The 24,515-nt window shown below is 37.8% G+C and overlaps 1 protein-coding gene across 1 annotated transcript in view; it reads right to left on the bottom strand.

The window, feature by feature from the left end:
- The window catches only part of TRPA1 (transient receptor potential cation channel subfamily A member 1), a 37,739-nt gene extending 19,664 nt beyond the window's left edge, over window positions 1–18,075 (bottom strand). Inside the window, exons 1-10 of the mRNA XM_074847179.1 lie at window positions 17,956–18,075; window positions 15,152–15,314; window positions 13,724–13,899; window positions 11,849–11,956; window positions 11,323–11,431; window positions 10,832–10,977; window positions 9,224–9,360; window positions 5,953–6,001; window positions 2,013–2,112; window positions 1,000–1,100 (exon numbers count right to left, since the gene is read on the bottom strand). Of these exons, the coding sequence (XP_074703280.1) occupies window positions 1,000–1,100; window positions 2,013–2,112; window positions 5,953–6,001; window positions 9,224–9,360; window positions 10,832–10,977; window positions 11,323–11,431; window positions 11,849–11,956; window positions 13,724–13,899; window positions 15,152–15,314; window positions 17,956–18,075 (1,209 nt within the window). The remainder of the gene's footprint in view (window positions 1–999; window positions 1,101–2,012; window positions 2,113–5,952; window positions 6,002–9,223; window positions 9,361–10,831; window positions 10,978–11,322; window positions 11,432–11,848; window positions 11,957–13,723; window positions 13,900–15,151; window positions 15,315–17,955) is intronic.
- Between the last annotated feature and the right edge of the window lie 6,440 nt (window positions 18,076–24,515).

Here is a 24,515-nt window from a genome sequence, read left to right as displayed (position 1 = left end):
TCAACCATAAGACTCACTGCTGTCAGCAGAAGGCTTGTACAGAACGTAAGGATAGTCTATAGTCTGCATTCAGTAGCAAAACTTCTGGCTCTCAAAATCCATCAGTTCACTGGTTTACAGAGTAATTTTATTTCCCCCATTTCTCTTTCTCATCTGCATTTCCCTGTTTTTCCTCCATACCTTGTCTAGTACTAGCCTATGTATAGCCTTTCTTAAAGCAACTAAAAATCTCCTCCCAGAGTCAGCCCCCCTCCTTTGGCCAAATTACTAGTATGATCAATAATTAGAAAGTCAATTCAGACAACTGAGAATTATCACTCTGGTTTAAAACTGATTCTCTACATCTGCTGAAAAAGAAGGTTAAATTCATTCTGCATTACTAATCAAACTTGCTTACAGATTTCATCAGATGTTGTAAGATCAGTTATACTTGATTCACATTTAAAAGGTTGGTTTTGGAGCTCTGGAGGCTAGCAAATTTAACTCTTTCAAGAAAGCTTGGGCTCTAGCAATATGAGTGCTTTGCCTCAGCATAGCGAAATACAAATCCATGTTTGAAATCCTTTTTAAAACTAAATCTAAGACTTCATTTCACTCCAGTCCACAGAAAACTCCTGCAGAATATGCTGTAAGCTATTTAAGTCCTAGAGCTTGACTGAATATGAGCATGTCCCCTAGCTTTACTGCATGCAAGCTGGGAAAATAGAAGTGAAAAGTTCTATATTTTATTGCCTACCTCTTCAGCTATTCAATCCCCCAACAGCAAAATAATTTATGGGATTATGTTATTCCTTTGCCTGGCAATAAGAAAACTGTATTATTGGCTTTGAAATGGTTTCATGAGAGATATGTACCTCTTCGAACTATTTTCCATGACACTGGGCAACTTAAAAAGTACCACAAACTTTTACAAACATTCAAAATAAAACAGTAGTTGCTCTTTTCCTTTACATTTTCTAGTAAGGGCAACAGAAAGACACAAATTGATGCTTACTGTACCTGCAGAAATTGCTCATTCAGATGCTGTAATCCTCCGGGCTGCAATACCGTCAAATGCAAGAAATTCCGACCAAGATGATCTTTTAATGATACATTTGCTCCTAGATAAATATGGAGATAAATACCAGCAACTTCAAAACTGCTGGCCCCTGGCACTAATTGATGGTGTTTAAGACAAAGGAACAAATGTTGAACAAATATGTTTATAAATCTATAAAATAACAAATATTATTTCAAGTCAACAGTTTAACATATCATTTTACTCAAAAAACCCCCCTACTGACACTCAGATTTCATTGTTATCTCACATGTGAATGCATTTTCTATTTCATTGCAGCACTAAGATTTATGTGGGGCCCTTATATGCAGAGATACTAAGCACCCACAAATCAAGAGATAATTTAAAGATGCAGGTGATCACCTCTTTTAATCTTTTAAAGCTGTAATCTTGTTACAGCTTCAAAACTTATTACAGGGCTTATTAAAAAAATCTGATATATTACTATTAACAAAACGAAATATAGTAACAATAATTAGCTGCACCAAAAGTAAAGCAATTGAAAAACAGAGCTCAAAACATTTTCCAGGTGACTGTGATTGTATAAAATCACAGGTAATGCTTGAAATATGGGCTTTAACATTCAAAGATTGATTGCTGGTACAAAGCATGACTCTGTATAAGTGGTGTATTTGTTCCACAGTTCTGCTTTCTTTGTGAACTGCTAAGGAATGCAGGGATGGGAGTGCCAGTGCCACCTCTACCTTGAGAAGCATGCCACATTGCATACACATTTCTACAGCCTGTTCACTCTGTATTAAAAAGGGTGAAATCATCACGCTCATTCTTCCTTTCTCTCAGGGGATACTAGCACTGTGCAGCTGTTTAGCTCAGCTACTCCTGGACTGTATGCTGAAGTACTGAATTGAAATTGAGAGGAAAGTTAGATACAGAGTTTTAACATGTATGGACCCTGCTCAAAGGAAGTATATGATATGTGCCTATTCCTTTTTACCTTTTGAGAGCAGTAAATTCACAATTTTCCATGATGCACAGGAAGTGGCCAACAGAAGCGGGGATCGACCTTCTATGTCAACACTATCAATATTAGCCCCCTGCAATAAAGAATTTCAAGTTTATCATGAATAATGAATAAATGAAATTTTTAAATGGTGCTGCCCTTTATAAGCATAGAAGAATTAGAGGCATTCTTAGTAACTTCAGATAAGTAAATTCAACAAACACATTACATGTCTATATAAAACTACTATGTTTTCAAACTATAAGCCACAGCCCAGTCATCTGTATACGTAAATCTAGATACCTAAATAATAGTGGCCTACTTCTAGGTATACTGAACTCACAACTCATAATCTTTTGTCAGAGTATCTTTTCATGCATTTAAATACTCAAAATATATAATTTTAACTTGAAAATACTGGGATTGAAGCTCTGGAAAAAATACAAAAATTGCAGCCCTTTTGAATGATGTGGTCTTACCTACCAAATAATTACCAGAACAAGACCCTTCTGAACCTCTATGCTATATGAATACTGTTAAAGTAGTAATCGATCCAGAGATCAGTATAGTTCGATCTGTACAGCTTGATCTATCTTCATTTTCTATTCATCATTAGCTATATGAGCCAAGTTAATTTTGACTCCAAAGTAGCTGTATCAACAGCGGACACATTTTTATTCTCCAAACTCAAGGTTTTTGATATGAACTTTCTCCTAGAGGGAAGCACAAGGACTGGAATGAGGTATTCTGGCAAAAGCCCAGTTTTGCTGTTTTGTTTGGTTTTGCACAAGATGCATATTGCCAGGACAGTATGGTCACTATGGTCACAGTATCACTATGATTAGCAAAATATTATAAGCATAAACATATCTATCTAAAAAAAACCCCACCAACAAGGGAGTACGAAGATACAAGTAAATAAACCAATGAGATGTATGTATATTTTATGATGTTTTAGATAAAATTTTTCTAGATATTGAGTTGCAAGTCAAACCAAATAAGTTGAACAAAGCACACAAAAAAATCTATTTTATTTCAGATAATATCCAAAGATCATTGGAAAAAAAAATCAATGAGAGTTTTTCCATTAACTTGAATCATCTTTGAGTTCAGTCCTAATTTGAGAGAGAATTAATCATAATCATGAGCAATATTTACTTTCTAGGATGGTAAAACCTGTAATGTAGTAATAAGAAACATTTAATAAATGTACAATGATTACCACAGAGAACAAGAAGCTTCCAATGTATGTTGATGAAATGTTTGAGAGTAACACATGCAGGACCCTTTCCCCAGTTACCTTTCTACAAGGTCAGACAACCTCTTAAAAATGTTCTTATTCAGCAAAGAAACAGAGACCTTTTTTACCCAAGTGGCTCATTCATTTCAGTTAATACAGGGCAGCAATTTCCAGTTAGTAACAAAATCTTTAAGCACCTTCCCTCCAGCTAACATCACTGTTCAGCCTTCAGCAAAATGAATTCAGCAGCATTCATCATTATTTATCACAGTAAGGAGTAACTTATATATTGCCACATATATTTGCCACATTTATGATACAGCTGAATTAAAAGTTTGTAAATTTAGTTTCTGAACTCCTTTTACTTTTGCATTTATATATTAATGTATATGAATTAAACAGTTAATAATATAAATATTATGCAAATTTTGGAGGTATCAATTAGCATTTATACTGATTTAATCTTTCATTTTTCTTTTAGTGAAGATAAAAGAAGCAAAAGGGGAAAAAGGAAGTTCAAAAAAAAAGAAGCAAGAAAATGTGTAAAATTACTGCTTATTTAGTTTGAATAAGCACATTTCAATACAATAAATGAAGTAATCGCAGGAAGCACCAGACACCTCAATGCCAAATTGTCCAGTATACACAAAAAAAAAAAAAAGAACCAAACAACCCTAAAAAGATGTAGGGAAATTGTGAAGATACTAGCTATATCGTGAGAACTTTCTGATTTTCATGTCTTTATTCTTCTTTATAGTTCTGTACATAACTTGCAAATACAATCAAGCCATTTGCAGGCACAAACCAGATACTGTGCATCTAATTGTCAAATGTGACAACGGCCACTTTGACATTATTGTTAAAGTCATTGTGCTTAAAATACTTAATTTGCAAACTAGTTTGTAAGTAGTATTTCTTTAAAGCTAAAAAGTTTTGTAATGTTTGGAAGTTGGGAATATTGATCTAGGTTTCTGTCTTTTCTCTTTTTTAAAAGCTTTGGTTCGCCTTCAGTTACGGCAAAGCATAGCTGTACATCTCACCAAAACAAGAGCATATACTCATTGCCATGTTTTGTTGAGACCAAATGCAAATAATGAAAAGCCCTGCAAGAAGTACCTGTAGAGTTTGATTCTCTGGTTTTTGTGTAGCACACTGACCTACAACTTACAAAAAAAAGGTGTAATTTAAATGCAAATAGCATACGTAGTGTGCCTGGACAATTCTGCTTAGCATGGATAACCTTACCTTTTGTATCTAGGAGAGCTAGATGTAACACTGTATCTGTTTACAACGGATTTTATTTTCAGACAGAAAACGTACCAAAAATAAGATAAAGGAAGTAATCATTGTAAGTTAATGTGCATGAAATGTAGATATTTAATATATAAAATAAATAAATGTTTTCTTTATTAAAGCCAGAAAGCCATTCTGAACTGGAATTTGCTATTCCTTCTGAGCAGTAACATTGCTCCACCTTTTCTTTTTCATCCTTGAGTATACCACAGCATAGGCAATACCTAGTGATCTTGGCAGGAGTCCAGCAGAGCAGGCAGCATGGGTTGTACATGTGGTTGTAGTGGGATATATGTGCTGCATCTCACTAACCCCACTGGCATATTTTGATCCATTCTCAGACAGGGCAAATGAAGAGTCCTAAAGCTTCAAAACTGACATAGTTTGTACCAGAGCCAAACAAAACCTCAGCATAGATTCTATGGAAGAGGCCAAAATAATCAAAATGGCACTCAAGGAATAAAAGTTTGTTCTTAGCAAATGCAGTGTTAAAGATATTCCCTCTAACAGTTTGTGCACACAAGTCTCCACATACAAAAACTTGTGTCTTTATTTCTCAGGTAGTAACTTCTGTATAGGTTGATTTTTCAGTCAAGTTTAAGCGGTCAAACCTCACCATTTCACATTTGAAATAAAAATAAGCACAACATCTAGTTCTGACTAAATCAAATCCCTATAACAGAGTTTCTGGGAAAGGAAAACTGTATGTAGAAGAGAGTTTTTCTTAATATAATTGTTATGAAATTAAGTAAAAATCCTAAACATACATAAAATGAAAAAGTCTGATGACTTCTGAAAATTTCCTCAGCAGAGTGGGGCACATAATGATTATATAAACCTTAGTTTAATTGGTATAAATGGACATTTGGACCACAGTCAGTAGCATCCCCAGTTACATTTCTTCTCTTTCATAAGTATTCCATGAAGAAATATAACGAAACTACACAGAGTAAAAAATATTTCTAGATCATGCACAAACTTCAGTATATGGCTATGTGATCCCAGAACAATCATATGTACATATTTTAAAGAAAGGATTCCTTTCTGGAAAAATCAGAATAAATTCAATGCATGTTTAGCATTTATTTCATATTTCATATCCTAAAAGTGAGGATGACTAAACCAGTTTTTCATATTTGGTAAAAGATGTTTATGAAACATTTCTGAGTAAATAAAATGGAAATAAAACCGCAAATTCTCATCCTCTGTAATTGTGAGATGCTACTATGGAGCCATAACTACCATTGTACTGTAACTGTCAAGTATGCATTATGAAATATCTCTCTCTCTCTAAATAACCTATATCTGAGAACACATTCTCCTTTATGAATATCTCTATGCAGACCTCTAGTAATAGATAGCAATAATCTCTATAAACATGTTGCTTGATTAAATATTTACCATTGAAATCAAATACTCTGCCAGTTCATAATGATCAAACAATGCTGTCCTGTGGGGAAAAATGCAAAAATACAGCAACATTAGAAAGGACAATGAAGTTTCAAGCCAAAGGGTAGCATTTTTCTCCATTTGCTGCATTTTTCTAATATTCAAAAATAAATACATTTTAAAATGAAGAGACAGAGAGATACCTTTATTACATAATTCATTTTAATAAAATGTTTCAATTTTTGTCATGGAGTTCTGTTTTTAAACTAAGTTCACTTCAATTCATACACTGAAAACTCACTGTGGGAAACAAAGACCTCACTGGCAGGTCAACAGGCATTTTACCACTGATTTTTAACAGAACCAGTCATTTCATATGTGATCTTCCATCGTACCATGCAAGATCAATATAGAATTCCATAAACTTGAGACTCAGTTTGTTCCAGGCAGACCTAGAGCCTGAAATCCATTTCATTGATCCGATCTTCAAAAATAACTTGCTATATATTTTGTGCAATAATGCTAGAGCGGGGTTAAAATGGCAATGGCTAAGCATGTATTCTGACTGTGGCAGGCAAGTCTACTTGATAAAATATGAAAGAATATAATATACAGATATAAGTTATGGTGACATTTATTAATTTACTAAAAATATTTCAAAGCTGTCTATACACATGAAAAATTCTCAGGTTTTATTCTACAATAAGACATTGAATTATGTATTATAGGAAAAAATGGTCAAAGCAGAAAGTATAGCACAGTTAATACACAAAGTCTAAATGTTTTCAGAAGTCAGACTTCTGTTAAATATTTTGACTCAAGAGCAACACAGAAGGGCAGTTCCAAGGTTGTACTGTATCTCAAAAATAACAGTTCCCTTAGCATTATAAGAGGTAATAAAACTGGGTGAACTATAGTTTGACCTGATTACTCAAAAGACGTATTTTAAAAACCACGTCATGGTTCCAAATAAGTAGAGATGCCTCCATTATCTATAGTAGACCCCTCCAGCCAGGTATAAATACCAAATGCTTCACACACACTCAAAATAAATTCCAAGGTGACTGAAGAGAAAGCAAAGTAATTTTATAAAATATTTAGATGGAAATGTGACAGTAGGAATGTGAAAGGATCAAGTTCTGCCTATGCTTCACTGTTCCCTCACTTCTCAACAAGTTAAAGTTCCTATTCAGTTTGTTTATATTCTGAGAGATTTGGGTGACTTTCTACCCTTGTGATGATTCTTGAGAGTATTTTTTTCCTGTTTCACAGACACGGGGAGTGAAAGAGTGTCATTCTTTTTCCAAGGACAATCATTTTCACAGATATCACAGAATCACAGAATCGTCTAGGTTGGAAAAGACCTTGAAGATCATCCAGTCCAACCATTAACCTAACACTGACAGTTCCCAACTACACCATATCCCTCAGCGCTATGTCGACTCTACTCTTAAACACCTCCAGGGATGGGGACTCCACCACCTCCCTGGGCAGCCCATTCCAACGCCTAACAACCCGTTCTGTAAAGAAATACTTCCTAATATACAGTCTAAACCTTCCCTGGTGCAACTTGAGGCCATTCCCTCTTGTCCTATCGCTTGTTACTTGGTTAAAGAGACTCATCCCCCGTTCTCTGAAACCTCCTTTCAGGTAGTTGTAGAGGGCAATGAGGTATCCCCTCAGCCTCCTCTTCTCCAGACTAAACAACCCCAGTTCCCTCAGCCGCTCCTCGTACGACATGTGCTCCAGACCCTTCACCAGCTTCGTTGCCCTTATTTGGACATGCTCGAGTAATTCAATGTCCTTTTTGTAGTGAGGGGCCCAAAACTGAACACAGTAATCGAGGTGCGGCCTCACCAGTGCCGAGTTCAGGGGTAAGATCCCTTCCCTGTCTCTGCTGGCCACGCTATTTCTGATACAAGTCAGGATACCATTGGCCTTCTTGGCCACCTGGGCACACTGCTGGCTCATGTTCAGCCGGCTGTCAATCAACACCCCCAGGTCCCTCTCTGACTGGCAGCTCTCCAGCCACTCCTCCCCAAGCCTGTAGCGCTGCTGGGGGTTGTTGTGGCCGAAGTGCAGCACCCGGCATTTGGCCTTATTGAAACTCCTACAGTTGGCCTTAGCCCATCGCTCCAGCCTGTCCAGGTCTCTCTGCAGAGCCTCCCTACCCTCGAGCAGATCAACACTCCCACCCAACTTGGTGTCGTCTGCAAACTTACTGAGGGTGCACTCGATCCCCTTGTCTAGATCATCGATAAAGAAGTTAAACAGGAGTGGCCCCAAAAACGAGCCCTGGCGGAATGACAGACAGTTATCTATTAAGTCATATGTGATGCCTGCACAGTTTCCTTTGGCATTGTCATCACTTTGTCTTCAATCATATTCTATCGCAGCAGCCTTTCCAAGCCTACCCAAACCTTATTTTAAGTTTACAACACACTCCCCTTTTAATTTCTTCAATTATCTTTGAATTACTCCACTTTATACCATGTCCAAAGAACAATCATCTCCACTGCCTCTGACCTTCTACCAATTATTACATACTATAAAACTCCTTGCAGAATAAACTGTGAAATTATTACATTTAAATGCAGTGAGACGTATCTTTCTTGCAAAAATGTATAGATGGGGAAATATACAATCTTCCACAGAGTTAAAGCTAGCACATTTATCTAAGCATCTTTCTGCTACAGAAGACTGAGGAAACTTCTCCACAATCTAGTGCTCTGGTTTCAAATGGACTGTGAAAGACTAGAAGTCTAGTGAATGACTACATACACAAACACCATCTGTAACATAGTCACAGGGAAGTGCACCAACATCTATTTGTAGCTGATCAGGTACAAGATAATTTTGGGGGGGAAAAACCCATTTTTTTAAACTCTTTATATTATTTTTCATTCATTTTCTGGAGAACATAACCTCATTAGATGAGGGAATTTGTTCTACAACCTCAGAAGCTGTTAACAATTCCATAAGCTTGTTCACCTACTACTTTACTGGAGTAAATTTTCAATACAAACTGTTAGTGCCCATTCCTTGACATGGCTCCAAGGTAACTGGAACTGGTTTGATTTTGATATAAGCACCAAAATCTTTAACATTCTGACCAAATTACTGACTCTTTCATATTGTACTAAAACCATCCCCCATCCCATGCAGAAGTTCCAACCCATGTGGCAGGGTGTTTCAAAGTATACTATATAAAGTATAATTGGATGCTGAGAATAACTAAGAATGTCACGGCTCGTATAGTGAGCTCGGCTGAGCAGTCTCCTACCTGTGAAGCAATGTTTCCTTATTCCCATCTACAGCATCAATAATGGATTCCTCACCAGCATAGGATGACATCATTAACTTTACAATCTCAGTTGCTCCTTGAGTGGCAGCAAAATGAAGCGCTGTGCATTTTTCATTCTGTAAATGGGAAAATAAAACAACATTTAAATATTTCAACTCCAACAACCTAACCTCCAACCTATTAAACATACTAGCAATCTAGCCCAGGATTCGCAATTCCTAACTGCCTCAATTTCTAATGAAACTTTAGTCTTTAACTAAAGTAGTGGAACTCCGAAGAGATCTTAAGACCAGAAGACTAAAGAGCTAGTTTTAAAGGACTACTACAAAGCTTCTTATTATTCTATGCCAAGTTCCTATGATAATTACACTTTTAACAACCTATTGTAGTTGAATTAATAAACAGACACACAGAGCACCCTTCAGTACAAGAGATGAAGCAAAGGAAAACTACAGAAAACCATAAGTAGACCAGTACAAATGAATAAGCAAACAAATGTGCCTATATAATATGGAAAATGCATTATTTTAAAATGTTTTTGACTTCCTTAAATGGAATCTTCCTTAGAAGTCATTCTTAAATAAGATTTTCTGCAGATTAAAAATAACTTGGTCTAATATGTTATTAAACTATTATAAGCTAGACAGTCATAAAATCATTAAGCAATAAATGATTAGGACAATATTTGCCAAAATATTATTTCATTTAGCTAGATGGGATAAAATAGCTTTTATACATGCCTGAGTGTTATGACTTTCTCCTTTTTAGAACAGGAACATTGGAGTGAATGCATTGGAATGGGCTTTTCCACAATGCCATAAGCAATCTCAAAACAGTCTTACCCATCACAAAATCAGCGGCATAAATCATCTCATTCAAAAACTGTGTTCAAAGAAGCAAATCAATAAAAGAAGGCTAAACCATGTTTATCTTTGCTCTCATGAGTTGATTTCAGCCTTGCAAACAATTTGATTAATGATAGGTACTTTCAGAAATGTTTATTCATCATGAAGCTGGGCACAGGCCCTTACACCAACAGTATCACAGTAGCAGCAGCAGTACAATGAATTTGTGCTTGCTTACGAAGAAGATACTGTACAGGTCAGGGCAAGGCTGCAGATAAACAAGAATGATGAGAAAGGATCAGACTGAAGATCCCATTTCTGGGAAGGGGTGATAGCAGTTGCATACTAAAGAGTTTGAGAAGGCGGCTGTACCACAGTGGTACTTTTCCAGAGTGCTCTTCCAGACTCCACCTATTTACGACTCAAGGACTTCCTGAGCCAGAGGGGATGTTGGTGTATTCAGTAGTTGGAGACTGATTTTTCTTCCATGGCTATGCCCAAATGAATTTTGAATCCATGCAAATTTTTCATAGCCATAACATCCTATGCAACTTGTGTAAAGAAACCCGACATTTTGCCTGATTTGAACTAAAGACTTGTTTTCATTTGCTGTTTGCTAGGTTTTGCATTGGAAGAGACAATGACCAATGATTATCTGCTCATCGTTTTTTCCATACCACTGAGAGATTTAGAAATACCTAGGTTTTATCAAAATTATATTTCACTCCACTCCAAGTATTACCTGTTTTAGATCAATTTGGGCTCCAAATTCAATGCACATTTTAATCATTTCGAGGTCCCCACTTTGAACTGCCAAATGAAGTGGACTGCACTTTCCATTATTGGTAAAATTGATGTGGGTTTTAGCAGAGTGACCCAATTCTTCACCTGAGAGATGAAAATAAATGGAATTTTTTTAAGCGAGAATGAGATAACAGAAGATAAAGGCTTTCAAAACAAGTATATTAACTGTGGAACAATATTCCTCCCCTCAGAATACAAACCTTTCACATCTATCATTACACAATGGATGGGCACACACTTAGGAAAGCAGCTAAGCTGCTGCTGCAGTCCAAAAAAAGTTACTAGCCTGAATTGCCCAAACGAATAACTGAATTAGCTTCTTGTAAGTTCAATCACAGTTGTAAGTTCTTGTTTGCACTGTTCTTTGAGAATTAAAACAGTAAATTGGTAACACTACTATAAATAGCTGCTTGGGAACAATGTATTTACCTTTTTTTAAAAGAATTTCCATACACGTTTTTGCACCTGAAAATGCAGCTGCATGGATAGGCATACATCCCGTTTTGTTTGGTTTACATATTTTCCCTCCATTTTCAATCTGAAAAACAATATCTGGATATAGCTTAATGACATACAGAAAATTCTGACTAATGAACATAGTATTACAGATAGTCTCCTGGGTAGCTCTCTCCTTTTTAAATGTTGTATATGCATTGTGAAGTTTATATACAAACATCTTTTGCATGTTATATCCATACATCTGTACATAAACATGCTTCATTTTGTGTTCTGATGACCTCCAAAATTAGTTTAAGTTTTTTCTGTTTGCCACTCAGATATACTTATATATGCTCTTAAAAGATTAAAGTTTCTTAGTAACCTGTGCAAAGGAACTTGAATATTAGGTCCATGATTAACATTCCTCCACTGAACAAAGACAGAACACAGGAAAAGAATAACACTGCATCAAGGTAAAAAAAAATCACATCCAAAGATGACAGGTAGTTATACCTACCAGGAGTGTCAGTGCTTCAGGATTATCCTTGTAACATGCTACAATTATAGGTGTGTTCCCTGCTTCACCTTCCAAATTAACATCTGTACTGCTGTGCTGGACTAAAATCTAAATGTTTAAGAAAACATTCAGTCAACCATAAGCCAAATACAACAACAAAGGCCTATTCCATTACTTTTGTTGTTTACCACCCACAGCACTCCTGTGACTTGTTCTTTTTGCATGTCAGCACCCCACAACGCATAGGCAGAGGAGGGACAAAACGCATGAGAATGTCAAAATATGCAGGTGAAAAATGCAGGTGAGAACAGGCAAAGCAAAGTAAAATTGCTGGGTTACTAGGATAAACACTGCACATAGCTGCACAGAATCTTAAAGTTTTGCTAGAATCTTAAAGTTTTGTTTAACAATTTCCCCAATAGTGGGAGAAAGTCTTTAGCAAATTGCAAATAGGTATTTTCAACTGAAGTTTGGTATAATGTCTTGTAGTATTCCATATTCCCTAGAAAGTGTCAATGTTACAGATCCTGCTCAATTAGGTATCTATTGGACAGTTACGTAAGATCAAGGGAGACAGGACTTGATGAAAACAGGGACCCTTCCAGTCTTGAATTCCTGCTTCAGTCTTTATGCTAGCAGCTAACACTGAGCTATCATTATCACCAATTACCTCTATGACTGCTTCCAGCATTTTTTAAGAAGCAAAGGATCTGGAAATGATAATGACCGGACTGCACCACATATTTATTCAATTGTCTTTCAGCAATTCCAATGAATTTTTCTGTACTGGAGGAACTGGCACATTTTAAACACTCTCAGGCAATTTGACAATAGAAACCAAAGGAAAATTAGCTTGAGTAAACAACAGGGTGGGGAAAAAATGAGAGCATACATTTAATCAAGAGCAGGGCTGTAAAATAACCCAAACCCAGAACGTGATACAAAGCCCATTTTAAAAAAGTCACTGTATTTCAGATTTTATTCTTCTTAATTAATAATAAATATGTATTTTGTAAAAGATGTGAGGACAGTCAAATATTTTAGCACTGAAAATCTCTAAAGGATTTTAAGCCTTGAATACAGGAATATGTTTCTCTTTCTCTTTGGATGAACTAGAAAAAGAGACAACTTTAAAGGGAAAAGCAAGTGATGTGGTGTTAAGGTTGTATTCACGAAGCAAATTCAAGAAATTTACAAATTCTAAAATTCTATCCAAATGCCACATAGGGAGTTAAAACATTCTCATTGCACTTGGACAAATGATGAAAAATTATGCTGCTTAAAATCTCAATGCTGTTGCTGTTTTACAAGGTTCAAAATGGACTCCTTAGTAATTTCTTCATAATAAATTTTTGTGATTTTTAATTGCAGCTTTAGTTCTGCTATTATTCAAATGATTACTAAAATGTTGGGTTTAAGAACTGTTAGCTGACTAATTTTAATTTGGTTTTCATAAAAAAAATACACTAGTTTCAAGAAACGTTGATACTTCTATGACTTCCTATACAATTGTAAAAAAAAATATTAGAACATAAACATTTAAAATAACACATGCCTACATGAAACTTTAGTGTGAAAAAGAACTTTTTAAAGAAAATCCCTTGTGTTTGGAAAATTTACATGAATTCCCCATGAAACATAGCAACCACTAGCATAGCACAAATATAAGTATTTATATAAAACATTAAGTTAATTTTTATTTACTGTGCTAAGAAGACACAAACACTTCTATAAGCATCCTATGTTACACATCCTGCTCGCTAAACAAAGTGTATGAGGAGATACAGCAGATATAAACAAGGTCTTGGTGTTCTGCACGCAGCTGCTGTTGAGTCACTTATCAAGTCTATATATTTATGTGGACTTTAGACTTACCTTAACAATTTCATTATGCAGGGACTGCACAGCCATATGCAAAGGTGCCATCATATTGGAGTTGAGAATGTTTGGATTGGCTCCTCTGCTGAGAAGCAAACTAACACTTTCAACCTGGTTTTTCTTTGTGGCCCAGTGCAGTGGGGTATTTCCAGAAGAATCCATCACATTTAATACTAGGTCAAAAGAGAGAAAACAAAACAAAACCAAAACCAAAGCAAAACTATGAAATGTTCTGCATTTGGAAAAAAAAAAAAAAAAAGGTCTTCAATAGAGATTTAGGTCTGTGCTACTGTTTTTCTTTGAAGAGCAAAAGGGAAAGATTGCATGTCACACAATGCATTGTGTTAAACTGATTATTTTGCTGAATACACCGTATGGGTTAGAGATGGAAGGGGTGAAACACCTGTCTATTTCTTGCCTGTTATTACATACCCTTTTTCTCCCCCCAAGAGTTACTTGATTTCCCTCTTTCCTTGTCTCTTCTCTTTCCTATCTTATTTGACTTTGCAGCTATTGCTTTAGAACCTGCACGGAACAAGTGAGTGTGAATAACTAAAATAAGAGATAATAAAAAGTGCTTGCAAACTGTAAGAAGATTAAAGACTGATTCTGATTCACTTAAAAACAAGAAGAAAATCAGTTCATGCCAGTTAGAAAACTGGGCTGTTCTACACATATATTTTGAGCTTTAAAATCACAAATAAACTTCAACAAATATTCTAAAAAATTATGACAAAAACTATACACTGAAAATAAAAAGAATATATTTCAGCCACAAAAATCTAAAATTAGATTGGTCATCATTAGGTGAAAAAAGGAGCTTTTCAGGGCCACTGTATGTTTGCTCAATAGCCCACACTCTATCAGTGGAGTCCTATGTAGCTCACAACAGTTATTAATAGCTACTAAACAACACCTTTTACACAGAGTGTTTTTCCATCATTCAAGGCCCCATGTTCTCCTACTTACCACTCCTTCCCCAAATTTCTTTAGATGACCTATCTCATCAAATGTTTATTCTTCCCCATTATTAAGTAAACAAGTTGTGATCACAACTCAAATGACAAGAAACCAAATTAATTCTCTGTTACATTTCCAGTATTATAAATGTAACAAAAGACACATAAATAAGAAAGATAAAAAGTCACGCCTACTGTACTTCACTGTAGTTTTCTTTTTCATATCTGAAGACTGTAAATCTGAGTCCCAAACAAAATAACATATATTGACTCACTGGTCCTAACATAATAAGGGCGCCCTAAACCACATCCGAGACACTGCAAACTGTGGCAGACAGTTTGAACTATATTAAAATCTATAAATGTAGATAACACATACCACTTCTGCTTCAGCTGGGTAACAAACACTTTGATTATTGAACTTTTCCATTCTGTTAAATAGAATAGTTCATAAAATGTGTGTTACCTTCACAGGAAGAATCGTCTATGATCAACTGCATTAATTCTATTTGACCTCCTTCTGCAGCATGATGCAGTGGGGTGGCATTTAATTCATCCACTTTGGTAAGCCCAGAACGATTCTTCTTAATGAAGCTCCGTAGCCTACAGGCACTTCCATCTGAAATCACCTATTTTGGACACAAATATTCTCATTTTCTCATTCTCTGAATAGGCAAAATGTTAAGAATGCTACAACGTTACTGTGGGCATGTTACCACTCAATAATTCTCTCCCAACTGTTTAGTTTCACACAGAAGTACACAAATCCTGATCAGATTGAGTCAATAGTGAAACTCAGACTGATTTAATCGATTGCAAAATCAGACCCGGGTGCAAAACAGTGCAAAATTAACAAATATTGAAATTATCTTGAATACAATATTTTGTCTTCTGTGGTGAGCTCAAGATCCTCCCTCCACTGGAAAACCTCAAACAAGCAAATTCATCACTTACTGTTTTATACTCTCTCCAGCTGTGGCCACGTCAAATGAATTCAACAGAGAGGAAAAATTAATAAACTTGATAAACTCCTCTTCTAGATCTTTCTACAGAGACTGGTATTATGTCCTGAGCTTTCAAGTTCAGCTGTTGAGTTTCTGTCATGTTATGTCAGAGTGACCAATAAATTCTTCAATTTCAGCAGTATCCTAGGAGCATCCCATGGGCTACTACCTCAGTCTGAAACAACCCAGCATCTTCAAAGCATAACACAATAAAATCCCCTCTGACAGCTCTGCCCACTGACATCTTGATAACCCCCCTGGTACTGTGCTTTGCAACCAAACCCCATCAGGAAAACCCTGCTGATTCTTACTGTATGACTCTCTTCAAATATTTTTGTTAGAGTGTTTCAAAAACCATACTTGTATATGAATAAAAGCAATAGAAAAAAATTATTGCAGTAGAATGGGCAGGAATTTAAAAACAAGTTATTAAAAAACCTGAGAGGGAATAAAAAAGAAAACCACTTCAACAAAATTGGAAGAAAAAAAAAAAAAAGAGGAGAAAAATGGATATCAAAAGTAATGCAAACTTTCCCAAAGATGTATAAGCAAGAAAAGTGTAAAAAGGAAATCCCCTAAAATCACTGTTCCCTCTCAGCTGCAAAAGAAAAGGAAAACTTTGCTCTCCAAGATCCCCTCAGCCACAAAGACTCAACAATTTTTGCTGTCATTAAGCAAATATACATTACTGGGCAGCCTATTCAAATGCTTAAGCACATGTTTAACTTCCTTCAGCTTAACAGTCCCATTGACCTCAGTGAAGTTACTCATGTGAATAATGTCATAAATGGGATTAAAGATTTAGAAGACTGGGGCCAACTACAGGGGTAGCATCTGCTTCAAAAGCGCAATTAGAAAAAGCTAATAGAAAGCAGGTAATGTTATTGTGGAAAGGGTATTTAAGATGACTCAACTGTCACAAAAATAAGAGGTCAATTACATACATAAATATCTATACATTTTATACGCATCAAAAAGCTATTTAAGAAAAACTTGTTACAGAGCCCAGTATCATCTATTCCTTCTAATATTCTAACACAATTTTAACTGTAATGAATTTCAAATCTTTCTATTGATTTAGACCACATTTTGCCACTCTATACATTGGATTTTTTTGTGAATGTAAGACAAAATGTGGCATGATGATAATTTCTGTCAACAAAAATAAGATTTTTCAGCCAATACTGCAGTGTTTCATTAACAAAATAGGAAAGGCAGGTATTAGTTAGGTATTCTCAGTATTTCAGTTGGTTCAAAACAGCAAACTACGTTAAACAGCAGCAGCTCCTTTGAACTTTGTCTGAACAGCTCTGTAGTGGCAGATCATCCACCAGAGTGATGAGCCGTGTTACACTGAGGAGGAGTTGCTCAGGACTACAGCTAGCACACAGAAAACAAGTCTGGAAATTATCTCAAGAGGTCTTTAAACCCATCCACATACTTTTTCAGATTTGTCTAGCTTGCTATTAAAAACCTCTGAAGTTACCCAAGTCATCTGTCCCGTAAGTAACCTCTTCCTTTGCTTAACTATTCCTACCCTTAAAAAAGGCTTCCCTAACGTTTGGTCCAGGTCTCCCTAGCTGAAATATAAATACATCACTTCTTGTCCTACTCTCTGTGGAAAAGGGAAGGGGTTATATCCTTCCTGGAAGCAATTTTGCATTTGTAGGTTGTGCCACTGGTTCCTCTTCCCTTCATAACAGTTTCAAGTGCTTCTAAACTTTCCTTTTGGGACATTTTTGCTAGTGCGCTACTCATTCCCATCATGACCTCTGGACCTCCCTCTAAGAGGGGGAGTTCATTTTGGGGAGCCATGCTCCAGGCGGGTGTGAGCCCCTGACACCCTGCATCCTCCTCTGCCTGCTTCCCTCCCATGTTCCCGCTCGGCCCAGTCCAGACTGGGCCCCACACCACCACACAGCCTTCTGTGCCTTCAAGCCCCATGGCCAGGGCAGCTCCAGCCTTCATCCCACCCTCACTGCTCTTCCCTCACGGCTCCCCTGAAAGCGAGAGGAAAGGGCCTCCTGGAAGAAAGGGTCTCTGGGACATAACCAACGCCAAGCCCACACAGCTGCCTCCAGACCCCCACCTCACCCTCCACCTTCACTGCTCCTTACCCCAGAGCCCTCACATGAGCCCCAGTCTTGGCCCCCATATTGTCCCACGCCGACCTCGGTGCCTGAGGCAGCTCGGCTGCCCCGAGGCTGTCCCCTCACACTCACACCCACCGCCCAGCCCTCGGGACCGCCACCCCCTCTGCACGCACCTTGAAGACATCCTGCGAGGCGACGGAGGCGGCATCCGCCTCGCAGACGACGCCCTGGTAGGAGCTGGAGACGGCCGCCTTCTCCCGCGACTGGCAGAGCCGCAGCAGAGAGCGCTTCATGGCGCCCGTCCGCCCGGCTCCGAGCAGGGCCCGCCCCGCCCGCTCCGGAGACCTGCGAGGCGAGAGACCGAGTGACGGCCGGTGCCGAGGCCGCGCCCGGCCACCCCGCAGAAGCGGCGGCGGGAGGCGGGGAAAGCGGGCGGGGGCGCTCCGGGCGCTGTCCCCGGGAGGGTGAACGGCTCCCCCCGCCGAGAGTGAGGTCCCGGGCGGTCCCCGGAGGCGGGAAACCCCGGTCCCCTCAGGGCCCACCGCCTCAACTAGTGCTGGGCGGGCGCTTGGCGGGTCGGCGGTTGTCCCCGCAGCCGGCTGGGCAGCCGCGGCGGCCAGAGACGCCGCTGACAGCCTTAACGGCGGGAGAGGTCTAAGCGATCCCCGCTGGGTTTGGGGAGGGGTTGTTTTTTCGTTCCCCGAATGCGTACCTGACAGCGACAGAGGTCCCTGGAGATGTGCACATGTGTACGTGCAAGAACTGCAGCGCGGAGAGCGCGGTGTGCAAAAATTAAAATAAATCAATGCAATGCAAAACAAGAGCAGCGAAGTCAGACTCTTTGTAGCACCTGTGGTGCAAACTGTGAGGAGAAAAGTTGTCCTGCCCGGGCGAGGGGCCGAGGGGCAGGGGCCTGGCCTACACCTGCCTCACAACTTTAAAAAAGTTGGGTTTTCTACTTATCAGCGTTTACTTTGTAGTGATAAAATTCTCTTGTAGAATTTGTTTTACCAGCAAATCTGGAGCAGCGTAGGAAAGAGTATATAGAAAGAAGCAGCACAAAGTGTTTCAAAGGATCAGTTACTAAAGCGACTTTGAGTCATTCTTGCTGAGTCTTTAACAGAAACATTTGTAACTCGGAGAACTAATAGTTTACTTAATGTGATAAGAACAGTCCTACCAAAGGTCAGGTAGTGGCCGGCGCAGATGCTTAGGAGAAGCAGTAGGAGGCATACAGGATGACCTTGCCTGTGTGTTCATGGTTTATGGCAATCAGCAGTTTAAGGACTGCCGGAACGAGGTGTCGCACCCAGTCCAGCCTGTTTAATAGCCATCAACTGGCAAGTCTCCATTGCTTCACTCATGCCCTTTCTGAACACTTTTTATACTGTCTGTGCCACAACATCCTGCGGCACTAAGTGCCATAATTCCATCATGTGCTTGTGAAAAATGCTTTTACCACCAGCTTCACTTAGTGCTCCCTAGTATTTTTATTTTGAGAAATTGAGAGTTGTCCTCCATTTTGCTTTTTTTTATCCCTGTTAGTTCTCATAATTTCACAAAGTTCTTCCATCTTTTTGCTTACTTGGGGTTTGGTTCATATGGTTTTCCTTCTTAGGGATGCCATTTTGTATCTCTGAACACCCTCATCTGCTGCGATTGAGAGACCTGAGAGACCTGCTACTCTGCATCTTTTCCATGTTCCTTTTGAAATGGAATGGCAAGACCTACATGCTGAAGTCAAGGTATATTTGAGCAATAGTACTAATTATTTGTTGAATTTTTTTCTTCATTCCTGTCCTAAATGCTCACAAAGGTATTTGCTTTTTTGAGTGCCACTAAGCTAAGTTTCCTGCTCCACCACAGTCCCTTTTCTGAGTGGTGATAGTAAAAATAAATAGCACTCATGCTATACTCACTCATATCAGGGTAGTTAGAGTTATGTGTCCTCTGTGTAACCAGGTAGCATTTATAAACATTGAATTTTGCCTGACATTCCGTTACTGTGTCATCGAATCTTGTGGGATCTCCTGCAATCATCTGCATTTTTTGGTCATTCTGAAAAATTCATTAGCGCCTTCCAGATCACCAGAATATCTTTGCACCATTGATCCCAACACTGAATTTAAGGGGTCCTAAGGAACTTCCTTGCTTTTTGAAGATGTATTCCTGGTCCGTATTTTTTAAACATTAACTAAATTCAGGAAATCCTGCCTGCCTGTCCTATGACAGTTTAGTTTTGTTAAGAGACTATGAGGAGGGACCTTGTTCAAGAACTTTCCAAAATCCACTTATCACTGGCATCATTTGTACCTCTATGCTTGCCGATTCCTTCAGAGAGTTTCAGTGGTGTGTGTAATGCCAGACTTCTCTCTACAAACACTGTGTTGTTTTGATCCCAGAGCCTGTAACTCCAGAATTGTTTATAGTAAGTTGCTTAAGTTACACAACCTTAACTAAGTAGCCTTAAGATCATAAGACTAAATAGTCCAAAGACTAACTGGGTGGTTTTTAAGTGCTTGTGGTGTAGAGCTTTGATCCTATTAATTATTGGGCAACATTAAAAAATGGGACAAAAAAGTTTTCGTCAGCCTACATTCTGCCACAGGTATTTCATACGTTCAATAGCAGTGCATTAAGTTACATTTTTTTTGTTATGTTATCACTAATTGTGACCAAAAGAAACAGGGTTATTTATGCTATAGCGAGAAAGCTATATACTCAACAAAGCTAGCCATTAGTGCCTGCAGAAATTCTAATTATGTGACTTGGGATTAAGTCGCCAGAGGAGCTCTCTGTATTTCTAAACCCTTTTCCTGGTACTTCCATTAGGAGCAGCCCCAGTTGGTGAGATTGTTCACCTTCCCATGGTGAGGCCTCTTTGAACTCCCTGTCTGGCCTTGACTTTTCTGTTGCCCGTAGTCCTCTTTATGAGAAATTAATCTCAACAAATAACAGTCTAGATATCATATAAAGAAAATAAATGCTATTTTCTGCAAGAATCATTACCTGGAAATAGAGGTATCACTGAAACATCAGTAAGCATTAGTAAATCTATCATCCATTTTTTCTTAAAATCCCCTAAATTTCAGTCAGCTGTGAAACAACAGAACTCGAACAACCATTGTTTTACTTATTTTCTTGGATCTGATAATACTGCCCCCTTCTTTTAAAATTACTGTTAGTTTTCAGTCTTCTAGTAAATGTTCAGAAGAATGTTCAGAGCATGCAAAATAATACAAAGGTTTTCCGTTCCCAGGAGGAATCAAATGGAATTTTAAGTGGGCTGACCACAGCTTTTATTTCTGCATAATGATTTGACATAAGGAACTAATTCACATAAGTAGTCAAAGAGTAACATTTCTTACAGCTGTTTTTCCCAAGAGTGGATTAAAATACATTTATACCATTTTATTTCAAACATGATCTTGCTAATGGTAGAATACTGGATCCATTAGTACAAGCAAAATTCACTAAAGGTAATCACAGTGAAGCATTTCATTAAAAATATGATTGTTTAATAATTAAATTGCATATACAGTAAATATGTGCTGTTCCAGTCCTGTAGCCTTAGTAATACAGTACTGCAATTCTGTTAATTTTGCAGGCCTAGGAACTGTAAATTCAAGCAAATATTAGCAATTATAAGGATGTACTGTATGGTTTTGTGCTTTGGAAATTATTTATTTGACAGCAGTGTTATAGAAGTTATGATGTGCAAAATGATTTTTAGGATTTTGTGTTGTCAGCTTAATGCAGTAAGCCAAATTAATTCATGATGCTAGCTTCAGATATCGATTATAGTTATTCAGAAATTAATCTGAGCTACTGCCTAAAGAGACAAGAATGCATTGTCTCCTACAAGCTTTCAGAAACATGCGTGTACTTACTATGGAGAAAAATTCTACTGTCTTTTTAAACCATCAAGGTGAATTTAACTCCTGTTTTACACTTGTGTTTAATGAATTTTTCACTGCTTTTCTTCTTCTTGAGATTTTGCTGTAATAAGGAACATGCTGCTATGTTCAGCAGAAGGATTTAAATTATTGACAGGTTTATTACATGCTTCATTCAAAAACCCCAGGATTTAGAAAACAATCATTCATTCTGCTATGCTGCAGATTCTTTTTTTTTTCCTAATGATAATCAGATCTGAAATAATATCTTACAAATTTTGAGTCCTACTCTTCATGCTTTGGACAAGAAGAAATTTAAATAGAGGCCCATAAAATACCATCTATGCTGTGAAAGTATAATTGATCTTATGGTTAATATCAACTGTAATAAGTAAGGGAGGTGACACTCCATGAGAACATTCTTGGTAAGGATACTTCCCAAGGTGTCTGCTACAGCCTAGCAATTAATTGCAGTGATTATTGGCTTCAAGTTAACTAGACAAAAGCTTTCAAGTATATAAGCTGGATGTAGAAAAGGTTTAGGTGTATGCTAGCAAAAGTGAATGCAATCCCTGCCCCTGTGAGAGTTGGATGCTTCTGAGTGGAGTGTGTACAGGTGAGAGGTGACTTAGGTACCCATTTCAGACAGTAATCCTCCTGTGAAGCTGGGAGCTAAGCCATCTCTTGCAAACTATCTTTTAAACAAGTGGAGGACCTCTTACACACCAGGCATCATACTCCCTCAAACTAATGAGATAAAACATACTCTGTCCACTTCTTAATAAAAGCAATCATGGCCACCAAATGACAGCTTGCTTTCTGGTAGTAATGCTCTCTCCTCCTACTGCTGAAGCTGTACTAATGTACAGCCAGAGACTGTCAGGGTCAAAGTGCTGAAGTCTGGTTCCCTACCACACTGGAAAAATTACTTTCTTGTTCCTGCCTCCAGGACTGGTTTTGTGGTTTTACATTCAACTACCACTGACCTAACCCAGCAACCATCTGTGAAGCAGGGACCTTGATCCTGGGCTTCCCCTAACTATGGAATTTAGGAAAAACTGAATTATCAGGCTTCAGAAGCTTTCTGCTCCATAAAGTCTAATCAGACTGAGGCATGGTATATATGTGTTACACTGCTTATTATGGACAGGTTTATTTCAGTTCTGGATATTGTGAAGATACACCTCTAGTTGTATCTACTCTAAAAAACTGGAGAATCTTTAGTAATAAAATACATGGAATCATAGAATAGTTTGGGTTGGAAGGGACCTTTAAAGGTCATCCAGTCCAACCCCCCTGCAATGAGCAGGGACAGATCAGGTTGAAGATACAGGTGCCTCAGGATATTTATACATATAAGTTTTAGACAAGGGGTTTTTTTAGGCAATATACTCCCTGATTTCAGAAGCCTAAATCATACCTGCAATCTAATTTAGGCACTTTCTTGCTGACCAATAATACATTCAGAAAACATTATTTCTTTGTGCTACTTGGTCTTTCCTCGTCATTGTGTATTTTATATTGCCATTGCTGTCTTAACATGCATCCACAGATTTCTCCTACACAGTATATATGCTGCTGTGCTTGTCAGGGAACAGCACTCTCATCACCACGGTGCTTTTCATTCATTAGTCTGCCTACTTAGAAAACCTCTTCTCTTCTGGACATCCTATCCAGCAAAATTAGTCCTCTATAAAGATGTCTTAATCACACAACTCCTACTCTCTCTTCTTTGAAAAGCTAAAAAGAGCCTTCGATGACTTTTGTTCCTTCAGAGATATAGTCTAGTCTCACTGGTGGTTATTGATATTGACCTGTAATTGGTAAACATCTGTAAAGATGGAAGATCCTAAAAATGACTCTCTGAAGGAAAACCTGTCAGAATGTGTCCTAGCAATTCATAACACTTTTTAGGAATATAATTGAGCTTACCATACACAGTAATAGAATGGCAAAATAAGTAGAAATAATGCCTTATTACAACTATAAACTGCTTTATTTATTATTCTGTTGAATGTTTCCATGCATTCATTATTTCCTATTAAAAATACACAGTAAATTTTAAGCTCACTGTCTTGGAGTTTACCTATTGTGTAGGATATCTGACATACTTCTTTAGATATAAAGTAAGATGCTTTCCAAAAGAAATTTCATCATTAAGGGATTAGAATAGCAATGGAAATATGTTACAAATTACTAAGTGAGTGTGAATCTACCCATACTTACTCATGTTTGTAGAAAATAACTAATATATCACCGATGATTTGCACCAGAAAGCGCTTGAAATCAGAATGAAATAGAAAAGTCTCAACTTGGAGGGGGAGCAGGACAGGGAACCCACATAAACAGAGAAATGAACTAGACTTTAGAATCATAAAACCAGGTAAAAATGTGGAAAAATGCATGTCAGCATTTTCATGGGGGACATACTGATGCTATTTTCCTGAAAGAGTGTGGTGTGTATCTCACTGCTAAACCAGAGTGCTCAAACTTTTTCATGCTCATAGTTGTTCTGGGGAACCACTGATGGAAAATCTCATGGATGTTTCCTTTGTCACCAGTTTGCAAGCACAGAAAATGAAGGGTGGCAACCTCAAGCATGGAAAAGAAGCATTAGTAAAACAATAGTGCACATTATTTCCAATTGTCTTCATGTTGGCATTTTAAACTTATTTTTATGACCATATCTCTATGTTTCCTACTATCTCCTCTCTTGCCTGTTCTTCTCCCTTGGCTCTTCTATTTATATTTCAAGGCTGCTTAATCCTTTCTTCTCTTTCCCTGACATTATTTTCTTTTTGTACATATTATCCACCAAAGTCTGTCTTCTCCTTGGC

Source organism: Strix aluco, chromosome 1 (assembly GCF_031877795.1).
Source record: "Strix aluco isolate bStrAlu1 chromosome 1, bStrAlu1.hap1, whole genome shotgun sequence".
NCBI classification, from domain to species: Eukaryota; Metazoa; Chordata; class Aves; order Strigiformes; family Strigidae; genus Strix; species Strix aluco.
The sequence above is the reverse complement of the archived record's forward strand: the minus strand, read 5'-3'. Positions and strand labels throughout refer to the sequence as shown.